Genomic DNA, 18,368 nt, shown 5'->3' with positions numbered 1-18,368 from the left:
AAAAATACACATGCATGTGAGGAGAAGAGAGCTTTTAAAAATACATATACTGTATCATGATGGGCTTTTTTTTTTTTTTAAACCACGACACCGTGGGCCAGCTAGCATAAATTCATGGCATTGAAGGGACATGCCAGCTGGCCTGCATGCAGTATAGTCCCTACATCAACCTAATCAAAAATGCATTAATCACAAATCACATTATCCATCTACATATTTGCTATTTTAAGTTTATGCTAATTGTCTTGTCTCCCTCTACAGCCAGTGGGGAAAAAAAAGGCTCCTCCAGAATACGTACAATGTCCTTCTTAACTGTTCTTTTCCTCTGCATTGACCAGCTACAGGGCTGCCGAAACAGTCCTCCAGAACAGCTCCAGACACCCCCTGCATTCATCTTTCCCTTCCCCAGTTCATTCGTGTTAACATCCTCATCTCCTCTCTAACAAAAATCCCAGTTCTATTCACTCTTTCCTAATCGACTCCCAGTTTTGCAGGTTTTACTTACTGATTTGTATTTATGTTATGGTGGCCTTGATAAATTCTATCTCGGTCAGCGGGTCCACAAGGCAAGTACTCCCTTTTCATCACATATATAAAATTTCTCACTTTTACAGTTTTTGACATTGCTATCTTGCTAGTGCAGCCACTGATAAGATTTAAATGGCTGCATACACATTATTCTTTCACTATATGTAACTCGTTATCTCTCATGTTAGAAGAGAAAATGAATTCTTTAGATTGTATTACATTATGTACACATGCAGCCTAATTGGGTATAGAGTAGTTCCCAGAGCTCACAGAAATCAAATTTTTGCAAAAGATATATGAATGAAAAAGAGAAATAGTATGTTTTAAATTCGAACAATGTCAAAGAAACAAAGCCATATTCTTTAAAACTATATGGGAAATAATGTTTGTGAACTCAAGTCTCTTCCATTTGGATTTGAATAATTTATTTGAATGAACGAATGATACCTGTTTTAGATGATTTAGATATCATACCACAGTTATAATATCTATCCACGTATGCTGCATTGAAAACTGTACAGTTAGACCAGTACCCAAACAAGTCAGCTCTATAGACATTATTCTGTAGTCAGTTCACAATTAGCAAAATCAAACCCTCTGTCCAAGAGCATTTATCAAACACTTCTTGCACTCCAGCAGGCTCGGTGACGTGTCCATGTCCCTGGGGAGCCTGTCCCAGTGCCCGACCACCTCTGGGTACAGAACCTCTCCCTAACCCCCAGCCTGACCCTCCCCTGTCCCAGCTCCACGCCGTCCCCTCGGGTCCTGTCGCTGTCCCCAGAGAGCAGAGCTCAGCGCCTGCCCCCCCGCTCCCCTCGTGAGGGAGCTGCAGGCCGCCATGAGGCCTCCCCTCGGCCTGCTCTGCTCTGGGCCGAACAAACCAAGGCACCTCAGCCGCTCCTCACACGTCTTCCCCTCAGGCCCTTCACCATCTTGTAGCCCTCCTTTGGGCACTCTGTAGTAGTTTTAAGTTCTTCTGATATTGTGGCACCCAAAACTGCATGCAGTACTCGAGGTGAGGCTGTGCCAGCACAGAGCAGAGCAGGACAGTCCCTTCTCTCGACCGGCTGGCAGTGCTGTGCCTGATGCACCCCAGGACACGGTTGGCCCTTCTGGCTGCCAGGACACACTGCTGGGTCACGTTCAACTTGCTGCCGACCAGAACCCCCAGATCCCTCTCTGCGGGGCTGCTCTCCAGCCTGTCGTCCCCCAGCCTGTATGTAAAACCCAGGTTGCTCCAACCCACGTGCAGAATCCAGCACTTGCTCTTGTTAGTATCAAAACGCAAGGATCAGCAATACAGAAGTAATCAGTTAAACACATACCTCTCAGATCATCTAGGCGAAAATGTCCTCTTCTTTCTGTACTTTCCGCATTCTTCAAGAAATCATTTGTTTTAATATCAAGGCTGGGTAGCTGTTTTCTCTGGTTTATTGAGGAGGGTCCACCATAAAGGTTTGATGTCTGATCATAACCCGGTGAACCTTGACTGAAAACACCGGGCTTCCTCCCGTCACCCAATCTGTTAGGAGATTTGTCCCCTGCCCCTCCAACAGCGGAATCTTTGCCATAACGGGAGCCTAACTGTCCTAAATCCCTGTCCTCACCCCTACCATCCCTTTGATCTGATTCTTCGTCATGGGATGAGCCTTTGTGGCCTGGCCCTCTGAAATCACCAGCAGTTCCCTTTCCAGCTTCATCTCGTGCAGATTTGCCGGGACGTGAATCAAGCCCATATTTGCCACCCATTCCAACAGCTCCTGCCATACCTTCTGTACCCCAGGCTGAATGTAACTCCTTTCCATCACCTCCCAACCTGCCAACACCACCCCCTCCAGCCCTGCCTCCAGCTGAACCCCCGTCCTTTCCATATGCAGACCCAGCACCTTGTATGGCAGAGCCACCAACACCCCTGCCCTCTGAAGATAAGCCAGCTCCTCCTGCTCCACCTCCATATCCTTGAACACTGCTAAGCCCAGCATCCCGACCGTGATGTGAACCCATTACTTCTTCACCTCCAAAAGGAAAATGAGCTACTCCTGCCGCAGCACCACTTGATAGACCATCTCTTCCATAGGAAGATCCAGCCCCCCTTGCACTAGTTATACTACCACCAGCCCCAGCTGGGAGACCATCCTTTCCATAGGGAGACCCTACACCACCAAAACCACCTGCACCAGCACCACCAACACCAGCCCCAGTTCCCATACCCACTGGAAGGCCACCTTTTCCATATGGAGACCCAACACCTCCCAATCCAGCTACACCAGCACCGCCAACACCAGCCCCAGCCGGGAAACCATCCTTACCATAAGGAGAACCAACTCCCCCTGCACCAGCCAAACCTGAACCACCAACACCAGCTCCAGCTGGGAGACCATCCTTTCCATAGGGAGATCCAGCACCTCCAAAACCACCTACACCAGCATCACCAACACCAGCCCCAGCTCCAGCTGGGAGACCATCCTTTCCATAGGGAGACCCAACACCTCCCAGACTACCTGCACCAGCACCACCAATACCAGCCCCAGCTCCAGCTGGGAGACCATCCTTTCCATAGGGAGACCCAACACCTCCCAGACCACCTGCACCAGCACCACCAATACCAGCCCCAGCTCCAGCTGGGAGACCATCCTTTCCATAGGGAGACCCAACACCTCCCAGACCACCTGCACCAGCACCACCAGCCCCAGGTCCCATTCCCACTGGAAGGCCATCCTTTCCATAGGGAGATCCAACACCTCCAAAACCACCTACACCAGCACCACCAACACCAGCCCCAGCTCCAGCTAGGAGACCATCCTTTCCATAGGGAGATCCAACACCTCCCAGACCACCTGCACCAGCACCACCAATACCAGCCCCAGCTCCAGCAGGGAGACCATCCTTTCCATAGGGAGACCCAACACCTCCAAAACCACCTACACCACCAACGCCAACGCCAGCGCCAGCTCCAGCTGGGAGACCATCCTTTCCATAGGGAGACCCAATACCTCCCAGACCACCTACACCAGCACCACCAATACCAGCCCCAGCAGGGAGACCATCCTTTCCATAGGGAGAACCAATACCTGCTGCACCACCTGCACCAGCACCACCCACTCTGGCTGGGAGACCATCCTTTCCATAAGGAGAACCAACACCTCCCAAACCTCCTACACCAGCCACACCAACACCAGCCCCAGCTGGAAGACCATCCTTTCCATAGGGAGACCCAACACCTCCCAGACCACCTACACCAGCCCCACCAACACCAGCCCCAGCTGGGAGACCATCCTTTCCATAGGGAGACCCAACACCTCCCAAACCACCTGCACCAGCACCACCAACAGCAGCCCCAGCTGGGAGACCATCCTTTCCATAGGGAGACCCAACACCTCCCAGACCACCTACACCAGCCCCACCAACACCAGCTCCAGCTGGGAGACCATCCTTTCCATAGGGAGACCCAACACCTCCAAAACCACCTACACCAGCACCACCAACACCAGCCCCAGCTCCAGCTGGGAGACCATCCTTTCCATAGGGAGAACCATTACCTTCTGCACCACCTGCACCAGCACCACCAGCGCCAGGTCCCATTCCCACTGGAAGGCCATCCTTTCCATAGGGAGATCCAACACCTCCCAGACCACCTACACCAGCCCCACCAATACCAGCCCCAGCTCCAGCTGGGAGACCATCCTTTCCATAGGGAGATCCAACACCTCCCAGACCACCTACACCAGCACCACCAATACCAGCCCCAGCTCCAGCTGGGAGACCATCCTTTCCATAGGGAGATCCAACACCTCCAAAACCACCTGCACCAGCACCACCAACACCAGCCCCAGCCGGAAGACCATCCTTTCCATAGGGAGAACCAACTCCCCCTGCACCACCTGCACCTGCACCACCCACTCCAGCTTGGAGACCATCCTTTCCATAGGGAGACCCAACACCTCCCAGACCACCTGCACCAGCACCACCAATACCAGCCCCAGCTCCAGCTGGGAGACCATCCTTTCCATAGGGAGATCCAACACCTCCCAGACCACCTGCACCAGCACCACCAGCCCCAGGTCCCATTCCCACTGGAAGGCCATCCTTTCCATAGGGAGATCCAACACCTCCAAAACCACCTACACCAGCACCACCAGCGACAGTCCCAGCTCCAGCTGGGAGACCATCCTTTCCATAGGGAGATCCAGCACCTCCAAAACCACCTGCACCAGCACCACCAACACCAGCCCCAGCTGGAAGACCATCCTTTCCATAGGGAGAACCAACTCCCCCTGCACCAGCTAAACCTGAACCATCAACACCAGCCCCAGCTGGGAGACCATCCTTTCCATAGGGAGATCCAGCACCACCAAGACCACCTACACCAGCCCCACCAATACCAGCCCCAGTTCCCATTCCCACTGGAAGGCCATCTTTTCCATAGGGAGAGCCAATTCCTCCTGCACCACCTATACCAACCCCAGCTGGGAGACCATCCTTTCCATAGGGAGACCCTACACCACCAAAGCCATCCACACTTGTACCACTGGCACCAGGTCCCATTCCCACTAGAAGGCCATCTTTTCCATAAGGAGAGCCAATTCCTCCCAAGCCAGCTGCACCAACACCAGCCCCAGCTGGGAGACCATCCTTTCCATAGGGAGATCCTACACCACCAAAGCCATCTACACCTGTACCACCAATACCAGCCCCCGTTCCCATTCCCATTGGAAGGCCATCTTTTCCATATGGAGAGCCAACACCTCCAAAATCACCTACACCAGCACCACCAACGCCAACGCCAGCGCCAGCTCCAGCTGGGAGACCATCCTTTCCATAGGGAGACCCAACACCTCCCAGACCACCTACACCAGCACCACCAACACCAGACCCAGCGGGGAGACCATCCTTTCCATAGGGAGACCCAACACCTCCCAGACCACCTACACCAGCACCAGCAACATCAGACCCAGCGGGGAGACCATCCTTTCCATAGGGAGATCCAACACCTCCCAGACCACCTACACCAGCCCCACCAACACCAGCTCCAGCTGGGAGACCATCCTTTCCATAGGGAGACCCAACACCTCCAAAACCACCTGCACCAGCACCACCAATACCAGCCCCAGCTCCAGCTGGGAGACTGTCCTTTTGATAGGGTGATCCCATTTGTCTTCCGGCTCCATCAGCTCTAACCCAATTTCCAGCTCCAGCCCCAGCTTCACCTGATTGTCCATGTTTACCGTAGAACCCTCCCATTTTACCTGCAGTAGCGTCATTAACATCTGCCCCAACTGATAGACCATCTGGACCATAGAGTACCCCCATTTCTCCTGCAGAACTGCCACCTGCACCAGTTCTAGCCCCATCTCCAGCTGGGAGACCACCTGGGCCATACAGCAAGCCAGATCTTCCTGCCTGACCTACATGACCACCAGCATCAACTGTTAAGCCATCCTTGCCATACAGAGCCCCTGTTTCTCCTTCTCTTTTTATACCGACTCCATTCACACCAGCCACAGTAGGCAGACCATCCTTGCTATAGGGGGATCTCATTCCTCCTGCAGTCTCAGTACCTGCAGCATTCTTACCAGATCTAGTCCTACCTAGCATATCATCCTTACCATACAGGGAATGCTTGTCTCCCACTCTGGTTGAATCAGGATCAAGTCCACCTAACACAGAACTTCCATCAGTAGCACCTAATCTCTTGATACCACCAAAGCCAGCTCTAGAACTATTATCACCTACTTTATCATTTTTGTCATGCCAAGAATCCATACCTTCTGCATCAGCCATGTCAACATCAACTGCATCCAACATACCCTCATCTCTGCCATCCACAGAACACCATTCATCTGCTCCTCCTGCTCTATCATCAGTATTTGCTCTACCTGTCATAGAATCCTGGCTGTGTACAAGCCTTAAACCTTTCTTCCCTCCTAAAATTTTTAGTCCAATGTTACTGTCATCATCTGTCATTGATTCTCCATCTCCCTCTGCTCCAGAAAACTGCCCGGGCCCCATTGTTCCATCTCTGTACGTTTTGCGTAGCCCCTCTTTTCCCAGAAATATATATCCTTCATCAACATCAGTAGAGTAGCCTTGACTGCCTTCTTGGCCATTTCTGTACCAGTCATCTTTTTCCATGCCAGCATCTGTAAGATGATCTTTATCACTAAGATGTTCTCTGCGTTTAGGTTTCTTAGCCCCGTCTTTATCTGTCAATGTTTCTTTCCGCCAGTCAGATTTCTCTTTTTCACCTCCTTCATCCTGTCCCTTTTTTCCTTTGGGATCTGTATTGAAGATGCATTGTTTGATTGAAGGAAAAAAAATACAGCAAAAGAGAGAAAAAACAACAATCAACGTCATGTACTGCATCAACAAAGAAAATTCATTAGCAAGTTATCATTTCTTTCTAAGACACAGACACATAACACATTTAAATGAACTTAAATTCAATTAAAAACCTTTTTTTTCATTGCTATACTAAGACATAACTTTACATTTCTTAGTTAAGACAACAATTATTTTTAGCTGAAACATGCTTGTTAACAAACAACAAAAAAATTAAGAAGAAAAAAAAAGAAGAAATGGGAGATCAGGGCAAACCCAGTATGATAGATCCAATTTAGAGGGACTTAAGTGGTATCTGGGACTCTTTGGTTCCTTTTGCCTTCTACCTCTAGCCCTGAAGGAGTTGCAGAATATCCCCCACCCAGACTGGTCATCAGTTCCCACCCTTCAATTAGAATCTCATGGCTATTGTGGCAGCTTGCACATTTGGCATCCTGGCACTTGAGAGATCTCCAAACTGAAGACTAAAGATTCCGGTTCTGTGAACAGCTTTGTATTAAACCCATAATTCAGACTTTTCTGAGACAAAAAGTGGGTCATGGACTGTGTTTATTTTCACCCTAGATATAATTCCTGTAGAGCATTGACAGCTCAATGAAGTCAACAGGCAGTTGCTTTTTATGTCATACTCAGCAACCTGCCCTGTTTCTGAAGGGTTACCAAAAAAGGTCTTTATGAAGTACATCAGCTTTTGCTGCAGCAGGAACTCAAAAGAAACCGAAACAACTACACTTGAGAATCAAAAAATAAAAGCCAGCTAACTATTAATCTGAATCATAGTGAAGACTGAATCATAGAATATCCAAGTTGGAAGGGACCCACAAGGATCATCAAGCCCCACTTCTGGATCCCCAGAGGACCACATTGAGAAGAACAGAATAGAACAGAATAGAACAGAATAGAACAGAATAGAACAGAATAGAACAGAATAGAACAGAATAGAACAGAAAATCACGTCTTCTTAAACTCTGTCAGGCTTGGTGCTGTGACCACGTTCCTAGGGAGCCTGTTCCAGTGCCTGACCACCCTCAGGTGACAAACCTTTTCCTCATACCCAGCCTGAATCTGCTTTCACTGGAAGGTATATTTCCCATCTTCTTCTGAGCTTCTTCTAACCTGTTTAACCCCTACTTTGGAAAGAAAATACCATCTAGCAAGATGCCCTCTAAATTTCCTTGATTGTATGTATGTTGCATCCTCATTAGAAACACATGCTAGGGTATGGAGTATTTTTAGGTAACTGATGGAGAACATACTACTTCATAGTAACTGGAGAGGAAATAAACCAATAGAGTTTGTCATAACTAAAAAATAAATAAACTGTCTCATCTGAAGAGAAAAGAAGGTCTAAACAGACCTTCATTTCTACAGATACAATTTAGGAACTAGAGGCTCCACAATTTGTTTCTCAGTGAGCAATAAGACAGTGAGAGGATTATTATTTTGTTTACATGCTTCAGGCCAACACTGTGTGAAAAATATAGTGTCACTTACACTCTACAAGAAGATAGGCATTTGAGGAACAGAGTCCAGTGTCGAGTGTGTACATGCCATTGTCAGAGGCCACAACATCCTTGATAACAAGCTGATGGGTCATACCGTCAGGGGTCATGGAGATCTGGTGCTTCTCACTTGCCTCAAGGGGGTGGGTTTTATGTAGCCACACAGCATCATAGCAAGGACTGCGTAGGGTACACTCAAAGACAGCATTTCCCTTCTCGGGACAATGCACATCACTGAGTGGCTGCTGAAATCTCACAGGAATGGCTGGAATGGAAAAAAAAAAAAGAAAAAACACAAATCAAAGGCTACAGAAAAGAAATAGTTATTTCTGTCGTCTCAGAAGAAAACTTGCTGCAGCTGAAGGAAGAAAGACAGGAACTTGCCATGCCTGTGAACACTACTTTAGGCAGACAAAAAAAAAAAAAAAGACTGAGACATGCTCCTGTGCCTACTTCTACAGTATAGAGAGGTAGATTTTTGTCTTTATTATCTTAGTATAAGCATTTATACTATCCATCACTGTGATGTGCTGGTAATTTGTAGTCATTAATGTATTTCAGCATCCTGATACTAGTATTGAGGTTGACCGTTGTTATGTTAAGCTTACAAAAATAAACTACAGCATAGGGTAAGTTAAGGAATTTGTCAACTACCATCCAGAAGTCCAAAGGGTACTTGAACCTAGTCCTTTGGACAACAAATGCAACATCCATACCACATAATCACCTTCCAGATGTTTTTCACCTGTGTCATAAGGAGCAAACCATTATTAAGCAACACAAAAAAGTCTTCTGTTGTCATCAGCTTTGACTGCTGAGCTTTGCATATGCTCCTACATGAAACTTTCCAGCAAAAATAATTTCTTGATACAGCTGCAGATCAGATACATCTAACTGAAATCCTTACATTCAGCATCCAGTTCAGTTGAGAAAACAGGTACATCTTCCACTCTGACTTGATATAAGCCTGCATCTTCTGGCTGCACATCATTGACAATGAAATTATACCTTTTTCCAATCCGCCTCAGGTAGTGCTTTCTGTATTCATCCCCTGTTCCATATCTGAGCCTCTCACCATCCTAGGAAGAGAAACAACATACTCTTAAAGACAACACACAACTAGCACAAGGCATTTCAAATAAATCAGGCCAAATTTTTGCTATTGATATCAATGAGTGGCAAGAGAGAAGTCTACACTCTATTGCTATTTAAAGTAAACAGCACACAAGCAATACCATGTGCAGTAAGTCCTGCACAGAATACAGCATCTGACTCTCAAACTAGGCAAAGTGGTAATAAGCGCAAGTAAGTTGTTGAAGCTTAACTAACACAGTCACTGTAACTTCAAAGATTTCAGCAACTTCAAAGATAGATAAGCAGGCAAGTTCACAACTCTCCAGTCTGTGATACATTTAGGTTACCTTCTCCATGTTGTGGTTGTATAGGTCTCATGTTATGCATTCAATTCACAAGTTCTTAGTTAGCCTGACCTCTTTAATGAATTCAATTTTTACGTACATTAAAGCTACTAACTGCAGTTTTACTGAAATGTATCTTCCAGTGGAACATCCACAACCCTGATCACATGAGGATCACAGCAACACAACTACATAAATGGATGGGATGTTTTACTTCCTTGATATCTTTTACCAAAGAAGTGAATTAGAATGGAATATAACACTCAAATGAATTAAATCAGTCTGTCTTTCTGGTATGAGACTGCAGAATTTCTGCAGCCTGAAAGACATTGCTAGAATTTACTCTTATCTGAAGAGCTCACTTATTTGAAGCAAAAAGGATGTCCGTAACTGACAGAAATGTTTCCACTGTACTTGGATCTATAAATCCCAAGTGATATTCACCACCAAAGATCACCTGGACCCCCACACCAATGCTTTTCCCTAATCAGTCAATGATTCTGTGATAGACAGACTACTTTAAGATTCTTATTTGCTCTCAGATGCTGCCCAGTGGATCAAGCATTTAATGCAGACAACTACAGTGATTTACGACCTGGGCGACTCATCTTAAGCCTTACCTTAAGCAGATAAATTTTGCTGTTACTATTTTTCAGGTCCATCTCTAGGACAAATGTAGCAGTTCCATCCTTGTTGACCTTGATATGTTGCATATTTCTGATACTGTGAATTAACTGCAAAGAAAGATACAAGAACTTGGTAAATGATATGGCTGCCAAGACAGAAGTTCTTAAGTTGTTGAACAAATGTGAAATCTACCTTCTATCTGCAGAGAAAAGAGCTACTTCTAACTTTGTGTATAGAAGAAGCACCTGTAAATGTCCAGAGGTTCTTCTGGTGGGCAAATTGTGTTGTACATGCTGTGCCCTGGTCATTCATACGCTAAACAATCTCTACCCGTCCAGGTTTCTACATACTCTGTATGCGACGGGCACTTTTGACTCTGAGGCATATAACTCTCCAATTCAGTGTTGGAATTCTTATCACAGACAACTGAATACAGAATTTAGCTATGTGGTTCAATAAAAGGATTATCCTAAGTTCACTATCCCCTAAAATCTATGAAGTCAACTCCAAAAAAGTAGGTAGTTTTTTCATCTGCATCAATATAGAAGTAGGACTTTAAAACATTGTCACAAATCGTTGCCTGTCATACAATAACATTTTCATCTGCAATGCAATTTAGGAAGGTTTAGCCCATTTTCAGAAGCTACTGAGGAACTGTAGGACTTGGCACCTTGTTAAAAATCAGTGCATTCATTGTTTTCAGTTTATCCTACCTCTCCTTGTTCACTCTCTGCATCCCTTCTCATCTCCTGAAGCTTTCTCAGCATGCCACGGAAGTCAGAAATTCCATACTTAATACAGATTTTCTCATAATCTCTTCTATCTGCGTGTAGTAACAGTTGAAAGATTGCTTCTTTATCCAATGTTTTTTGTTTTGGTACTGGGGCCCTTGGAAACAGGGGGAAAAAAATCAAGAATTTTTGAAAGACAGTAAGATGTCTTTTTTCTATACTTAATCCTCTTTCAGTTTACTCTCCATCATTTCTGTAGTTCACTTGCTCCTGTACATATAGACAAGAAAGGATAAGACTCTTCTGGCACAGGCTTTCTGTATCTAGACTACCAAATGAAACGGTGTCAGGGAATAGTCTTGCCCTGGGACATATAGAGCACTGTAAATTTAGCAGTCTGGACAATTACTTATCAGAGCCGCTGGCACAGTTTGGCCCAGGCCAACCTGTACTTTCCCAAATTATTTCTCGGCACAGTTCAGGAGTTTACATAGGCCAGAGATCATTCCCATTAGGCAGTGTTTGAGGTTTCCTGCTTGGGAAGTAAAGGGAGCTCAGCAATGGGCACATGGCAGACTGCAGATGGCATGGGAACCAGGGCTCAGTCCCTGATTGCCCAGAGAGACCATTACATGAAGATTTGCCACTCAGCCATGAAGTTACTTGTGAGCTTAAAATGGGGAAGTGGAGAAACAGACCTTTTAAAGTCAAAATCTTCTAGTGCAAAGGAACATACACTTCAAGGCAAGGTTGGTACCTCGTGTTCATCTCAGTCTCACAGATAGTAGCAAACTGTTCTGATATGTCTGTCCATATGCTGTCTCACAGCAACTTTGGAAACAACATATTGGCATGAAGGTCTATGAAGTTACCATATCAAGAAACCTCTGGGAAGTGTAAAAATGGCCTTCATTATACGGAGGCTTACCGCTTCCTCAGCAGCTTCCTGAGGTCCTGAAGCTTCTTCTTCAATTCTGTTACGAGGGGGCGGGATGACGACACACAACAGAGAGGGAGGGATTAAAACAACAACAAAAAATCAGACGCCCAACACTCTAAGATATGGTCCCCAAAAGAAGATAATGCTAAACAGCCCCCAACAGGAGACCATTCCACTATTCTGTGTTTACCTCTGGTGATGTTTTTATACTTTACTAAAAAACTGCTGGAAAGCTTACAGGTTCATCTGCCAAACTCATGTTCTTTTAGTATCATTAAAGGTCACTGCTTTCTACGGAGCTTTCCTCTCTTTCTAGAGAGGACACTCTAGAGACCCACAATTTTCCAGCCACATTAACATGTTTGATGAATTTGACAGCCAAAAATCCTTTTCTAGCACACACCTAGAATCATTATTTGTAATAGCTCAAAGTCATGTTTAAAAATGTCACTTTACCCAAAAGTAAACAGCAAGCAGAAAGTGCAGACAGAACACTAGAGATACATTAACCTTCTCTTACTTTATTTTATTTTATTTATTTAACAAGTTTGGGTAAGTTTCAAGGCCATAAAAGACAGAGAACCTCCTAAAGAATTATGCTACTGTTTATTTCCTCAGAATGGAGACTAAATGACTTAATATTTCCTTTGTTTCTGCTGTAAGGTCTATACAAGATTAAACAATTCTTTCCCCTGATAAAGCTAGGGAGGCAGGTAGGTCCTGGTAATGTTTTCCTATTCCTTCCTCAAAGGCCTTTAGCACTTTCTCTGATAGCATGCTAATAATGTAACTGTTTCATTTCATGTTTGCTCCTCCCCACCTCCTGTTTTTCTTTCACAGAGCAATGAAGAAGAATAAGCAAAAAATGTACTAGATAGATAAGTATTTGGAATGCAAATAAAAAAGTATACATATATATATATATAACTCACCATCAGCAGACTGAGCAGGAACATATTGTGCTTTCCTCTTAAAGCCAACTGAGAGTTTAGAAGAGAAAACAAATGAAAAGCAATTCATAAGATGAACAAGATAACATAGACTAACATCAGTAAGCCTATGAACCATAAAATCTATGCATCTGTCATCAGTGCAAGAGGAAATTCTAGTCTGGATTTCGTTGTTAGCTTGACACTGATTCCTAGTCATCCCCACCTATAGTGCAACATTTCTATTGCAATTGCTTCTGTGCTTATTGGATACTCTGTGCAGTGGACGAGATTGTTTCTGCCCTTACAGTTGAAGCTTACAGTTTAAGTAATGGTACAAAAAGAAGATTGACCAACTTGTCCAACATGATAAAAAAAAAAGGATCAAGCCAATTTAACACTAAATCCAGAGCTTCTTGGCATGGTCTGGTGCATCGATAACAATATCCATCTTCTTCTGTGTTGCCTTAAAGCTCGTATTGTCATGGAGTCACCTAAGCGGGGGAAGTTGCAGAAGACCTCCAGTCCTCAATGAGGTAGAAAATAGCCCTTCACACCAAGGATACTTAGACAATGCTCTGGGCACCCACCCCCGAGGGACATTGAAGCCGATTACATGGGACCACAGGATATTTGGACTACAGAACTAGTCAGTCTTACCCTGTATGATCCTGAGGCCAGCAGAGCATGTAGCTTCCCCATATTCATTTACAGCAAAGCAACGGTACACATCAGTGTCGTCTACAGTGAGTTTATTTATCTTAAAAAGAAGAACATAGGAAGAGCTTGCAGCCATGTACTGTGGTTCACTTATTCAACTTCTAATAAGACAGCTACTTGGTGAAATTTCAGATCTTTCTTCTGTTCTCAGAATGACTCCAAAAATGGCTCATTTGACTTTTGTGCCATTTCAGACCTGATGATATCTATATTTTCTTTTATTTGTGAAATATTTAGACCATTTTGCTCTTTTGGCACATTTTAAGAGAATAAATTCTCACAATGTCATCATCTCTAGTATTTGTGATCTGCATCTATTTTGACATTCAGCTTCTCTTCCTGTTTCATCTTGATCATCATTATATAGGTGGAGTGATGCAATTCAGTACTGAGCTGTGTTTTAGGCTTTTCTAGTAGTTGACTACCTAACCACTTTTGCTAGATGCTGATGTTTCCACCCTGATAGCCCACTGCAGGCTTCCCCTTTTCATTGTGCTCCCTGCTTTGTGTGTCCTGTCCACAGTATTTGATCTTTACCTTCAGAACGTATTCATTTATAACTTTATTGAAGAATATTTCATATTTGCCAGGATCGTCCATTTCTCCTTTTGCACGCCTCCATTTCACCTCAGGGGTTGGAACACCTTTGACCACTGCTCTGAAAATGGCATTTTTACCTTTTGAAAGAGGCAAGAAATTAGTTATTGAAGACAAGCTTGAGCATAAAGATTCTCATGTCAGGCTCCTTGTGTTATCAATAAAGTGATCCTCAGAGTGAGCCACCTCTGCTGTTTTGGACAGAAACATTCTTTAAAAATAATTCTTTTGGTTCTCTCTGTGAAGAATGCCTAAATTACCAATTTAATTTGGAGGAATTTGAGCATTTAATGCAAGATACCTGCAATAATCTAATAACCTTGTCTAACTCACCAGCTTTCAAAGAGATTTAAAAACTAACTTTAAAATTCACCAGGGACAAATATGGACTCTCCCTGCATTTTTATTGCACATCCATGTGGATAGAGAAAGCTTTTTTTTCCTCTTTTTTTTTTCCTCTTTTTTTTTTTTGCTATCTTGGTCTGATTTTCAACTCTCTTAATAGTAAGAAGTAGTAGGGAATACATGCTTACATGCTTGAGGAGAATGGCTATCATATAGGTAGTGTGTACAAGTTGGTATGGACCAAAATTGTGCCAGTAGCACATCTAAGCTGAACTTGCTATAGCTCTGTTGATTACAGAAATGATTAGAGGGTGTTAGCAGTCTCGGCTGGCAGGCTAACACCCCATTTAAAGACCTTTTACGATTGAATATAGACAAACCCTGTCATTATTGACATAGGGAAAAGTGCCACAGCCTAGACTTGAACTAAGGGACTAATTCCCTTGCACTCCAAACACACAGGCTCTGCTATCTGAAGAGACAAGGAAGGGAGAAGAGAATGGGGTTCACCTGTGAGGTCTCTCCATCTCTCCTCTAATAACCTGAGTATACTGCAGCTGACCACTGAAATCTCCAACAGCTTCAAAGTCTTAGGAGACATAAAACAACTAATCAGAGAAGTGACTCATGTGTAGGTAAGTGGGGGTGTCACACTGGAACAGAAAAGGAGATGAGTGGATGTTGCTCGGGGAGGAAATGATTATTATCTTTCCTTTGTAATAGTTTTGGTCTTCAGATGACCAACAATGTTAAAATGTCACCCCAGAAAGTCTTGCAATATTTCCCACACCCTTCTGCAGTCACCAGCAAAAAAAAAAAAATATGATGCATCAAGCTCTGTTGGCCATGCAGCCAACAGATTCTTACGAAAAGAATCTTTCTTCACAGTTTTTCCAAGATTGCAGTACCAGAACTATTATTAAAGTCTGAATCCAATTGATTATACTTTTGTCAAATTGTAACAGCTTGGAGTACCAGCTAATCCATTCACTGAATGAAATGATGCAACAATAAAATAAAAAAAAAATAAAATAAAATAAAAAGAAACTCAGAGTGCATCTGCATAGACACTGAATTCTCTTTATGCAATGGATGACCTTAACGCCCTAATATTTTGTATATGGACCATGCAGAACCTACATTGAATGAAATAACATAGAAAGTATGACCGACCACTGATTCGGTTCATGCCTGAAACTCGCAGGCGAAAGGCAGGTGGTGGAGGTGCGATGCACCACTAGAGGCCACTGTGCTCCTTCTTAAAATTTCAATGGCCCGTGGATATCGACACATGGGTGTGACAACACTGAAATCCAGGGTGCTAGAAATTGTTCAGGCTCGTGAGGAAGGAGGTGCTACACGAACTACGCAGGCTATCCACTCCAAAAAGATACTCGCTGTAAGGGTAGAAAGATTACCGGAAAGCTTCCCATTGATTTTGCGCCTTGGCTCATTATTTGCCTCCTCTATGGACAATTTGCATTGCTTCTTGATGGAGAACTACAGCCTAAATAGCACACCAGCGGTTCCTCTTACTTTAAAAGGCAGCTAATCTTGTGCTGAACATTCATGAATCCAGTTAGTTAAACAGGAAAATAAAAACCATAGAATCATTAAGGCTGAAAAAGACCTCTAAGATCATCTAGTCCAACCATCCACCACCTACCACCAATATTGCCCACTAAACCACATCCCTAAGTACCACATCTACCCTCTCCTTAAAGACCTCCAGGGACAGTGACTCCACCACTTCCCTGGGCAACCCGTTCCAATGAACATTTTTCAAGGTGTTTAACCTTTTGCTACAAAATGCTTATCTTGAGATCTTCCTGCAATAATTCACAGGATTTGTTGTATACATTAGGAGCCATATTTTGATTGCACATACAATAGTTAAAACTCAGGAGAGCTCCAGCAGTACTAATGGAACTTTCCTAAGTAGTACATAGACTTTGGCCACACAATACTTTTTGTGGTCTAGTCAAATCTCTTTAGAAACTAGCTTGATTTAATCTGGAAAATTGACATAGGGGAGACACGGAATCAAGCCTGTGGGTCTGTGACTAACTTTTTTTTTTTAAGAATCTCACCTTCCTGCAATGTTAGAGTGACAGGTTTCCGCTCAAAGTCAGGTGTACTGCATCCTTCTGGAATCTTATCCACAAACTGGGCAATATTTACTCCTGGGACAGAAGATTTCTTGTAGGATTTCACTAGAAAGGCAAGGAAAAATACATTCAATTAAGATAATGCGTTTGTGTTTTAGAAATGGTCACGCAATCTGCATCACCTCCCTGTAGAACAGGGAGGGTTTCTGCTCTGCTCCACTTGGACAAGAAAGGAACCATCCGTTCTTGTACTTCAGGCTGGGAATGTATCCACAGGCTGGAGCATTAAGGTCTGTGATTTTGTGTTGACTTATTGCACAGCTATGGCTGAAATGGGAAAATCTGCAATCAAGATAGCAGTCCAGGGCCACAATAGCTTACACGCCTAGCAGTGTTTTGGACAGAGAATGCTTTTACGTCAGTCATTATTCCAAATAAAAATTCAAAGTCTGCCATGAGGAAAACCCTACTGCAAAGGTCAGCGGAACCTGATGGGCCAGTTTCTGGTGTCTCTCCTGGTGGTGGTGAGAGACAGACACCTAGTTGCCAAACAACACCAAAAGCAAGTTGGGCTTATTCTCAGGGTTAGTCCAGATAGGTTCCACAGCTGTGGCTGTTCTCTCACCTGCCCGATGGCTTGTCATGATGCTGTGCTCAGCTGCTTGTGGTCAGCACAAATAGGCTACAGGCTCTCCTGTGAAGAAGACAAAACATTATTTACAGTTCACAAAGGAGATGAAAGACCTTAACGCTGCTCACCTTTATGATGCAGTTTGCCCTTCCTCGCTTGCTACATCCCAGCATCCCAGTTGAGAAATGCCTGACAGCCAACATAGCTCTGCCACCCCTTTCCAAATCACATCATGACAGTTTTGAACCATAAGCATGATGCAAACCAGGTAGGAAAATGGCTAGTGGGGCTAAGCTGAAAACAAACGCATCTAACAGCATCCCTCTGACACATCATCCATTTACATGTCATCTGGCTTTCCTCCAAAGACCTCCTCTCATGTTTCAAGCAAATATTACACCACATGGCACTCACGCGGTGAGTTCTGATGGATGGCAAGAGCAGTTGCTGAGAAGAAAGCCACAGAGATGGATGTCTAAACTGGGGCACGAAGGAGAAGCACGTCCTGATCTAAGTAAGCTCGTCTAAATTAGCAACAGACCTGAGAGCACACTATAAACTAGTACTTACTCTAGAAGGAAATGGTGAAGTGTGAACTTGGCATTAACTAGTTATTGTTATAGATCACTCATGTGACCCTCTGTCAAAGGCGTCTCTTTCCCTGTATTTATAAAGTAGACAGCAAATAATGTAACACATCACTATCTTGCAAGCAAATTGTGAAGGCAGATTTCTTGTCATATGAGAGATGATCAGAAACTATAGAGTTACTGCAGCTCTGAAAGAGCAATTAGATTAGATTCCCATGTGGGATTAATGCTATGTCTCTGCTTACCCGTCTGCACTCCTTTGCTCAACACAGTCAGGCTGTGTTGTGACTGCAACCCTTACCAGTTTTAAAAGGAAGAGGGACTTTGACAGCACACCTTTGATCTTCTTTCTGTTTCCTGTAT

At 44.3% G+C, this 18,368-nt stretch overlaps 1 protein-coding gene across 2 annotated transcripts in view; it reads right to left on the bottom strand.

Annotated features, from left to right (window-relative positions):
• The window catches only part of IGFN1 (immunoglobulin like and fibronectin type III domain containing 1), a 60,869-nt gene that overhangs the window by 12,664 nt on the left and 29,837 nt on the right, over window positions 1-18,368 (bottom strand). For both annotated transcript variants that reach the window (XM_083812937.1, XM_083812936.1), the window contains exons 4-14: window positions 17,410-17,478; window positions 16,767-16,889; window positions 14,272-14,411; window positions 13,675-13,774; window positions 13,018-13,065; window positions 12,074-12,119; window positions 11,128-11,302; window positions 10,408-10,521; window positions 9,277-9,448; window positions 8,362-8,634; window positions 1,854-6,806 (exon numbers count right to left, since the gene is read on the bottom strand). In XM_083812937.1, the coding sequence (XP_083669063.1) occupies window positions 1,854-6,806; window positions 8,362-8,634; window positions 9,277-9,448; window positions 10,408-10,521; window positions 11,128-11,302; window positions 12,074-12,119; window positions 13,018-13,065; window positions 13,675-13,774; window positions 14,272-14,411; window positions 16,767-16,889; window positions 17,410-17,428 (6,163 nt within the window). In that variant the 5' untranslated portion in view covers window positions 17,429-17,478. The remainder of the gene's footprint in view (window positions 1-1,853; window positions 6,807-8,361; window positions 8,635-9,276; window positions 9,449-10,407; window positions 10,522-11,127; window positions 11,303-12,073; window positions 12,120-13,017; window positions 13,066-13,674; window positions 13,775-14,271; window positions 14,412-16,766; window positions 16,890-17,409; window positions 17,479-18,368) is intronic.

This window comes from Anser anser (genome assembly GCF_964211835.1).
Source record: "Anser anser genome assembly, chromosome: 27".
NCBI classification, from domain to species: Eukaryota; Metazoa; Chordata; class Aves; order Anseriformes; family Anatidae; genus Anser; species Anser anser.
This window is presented reverse-complemented; position numbering and strand designations above follow the sequence as displayed.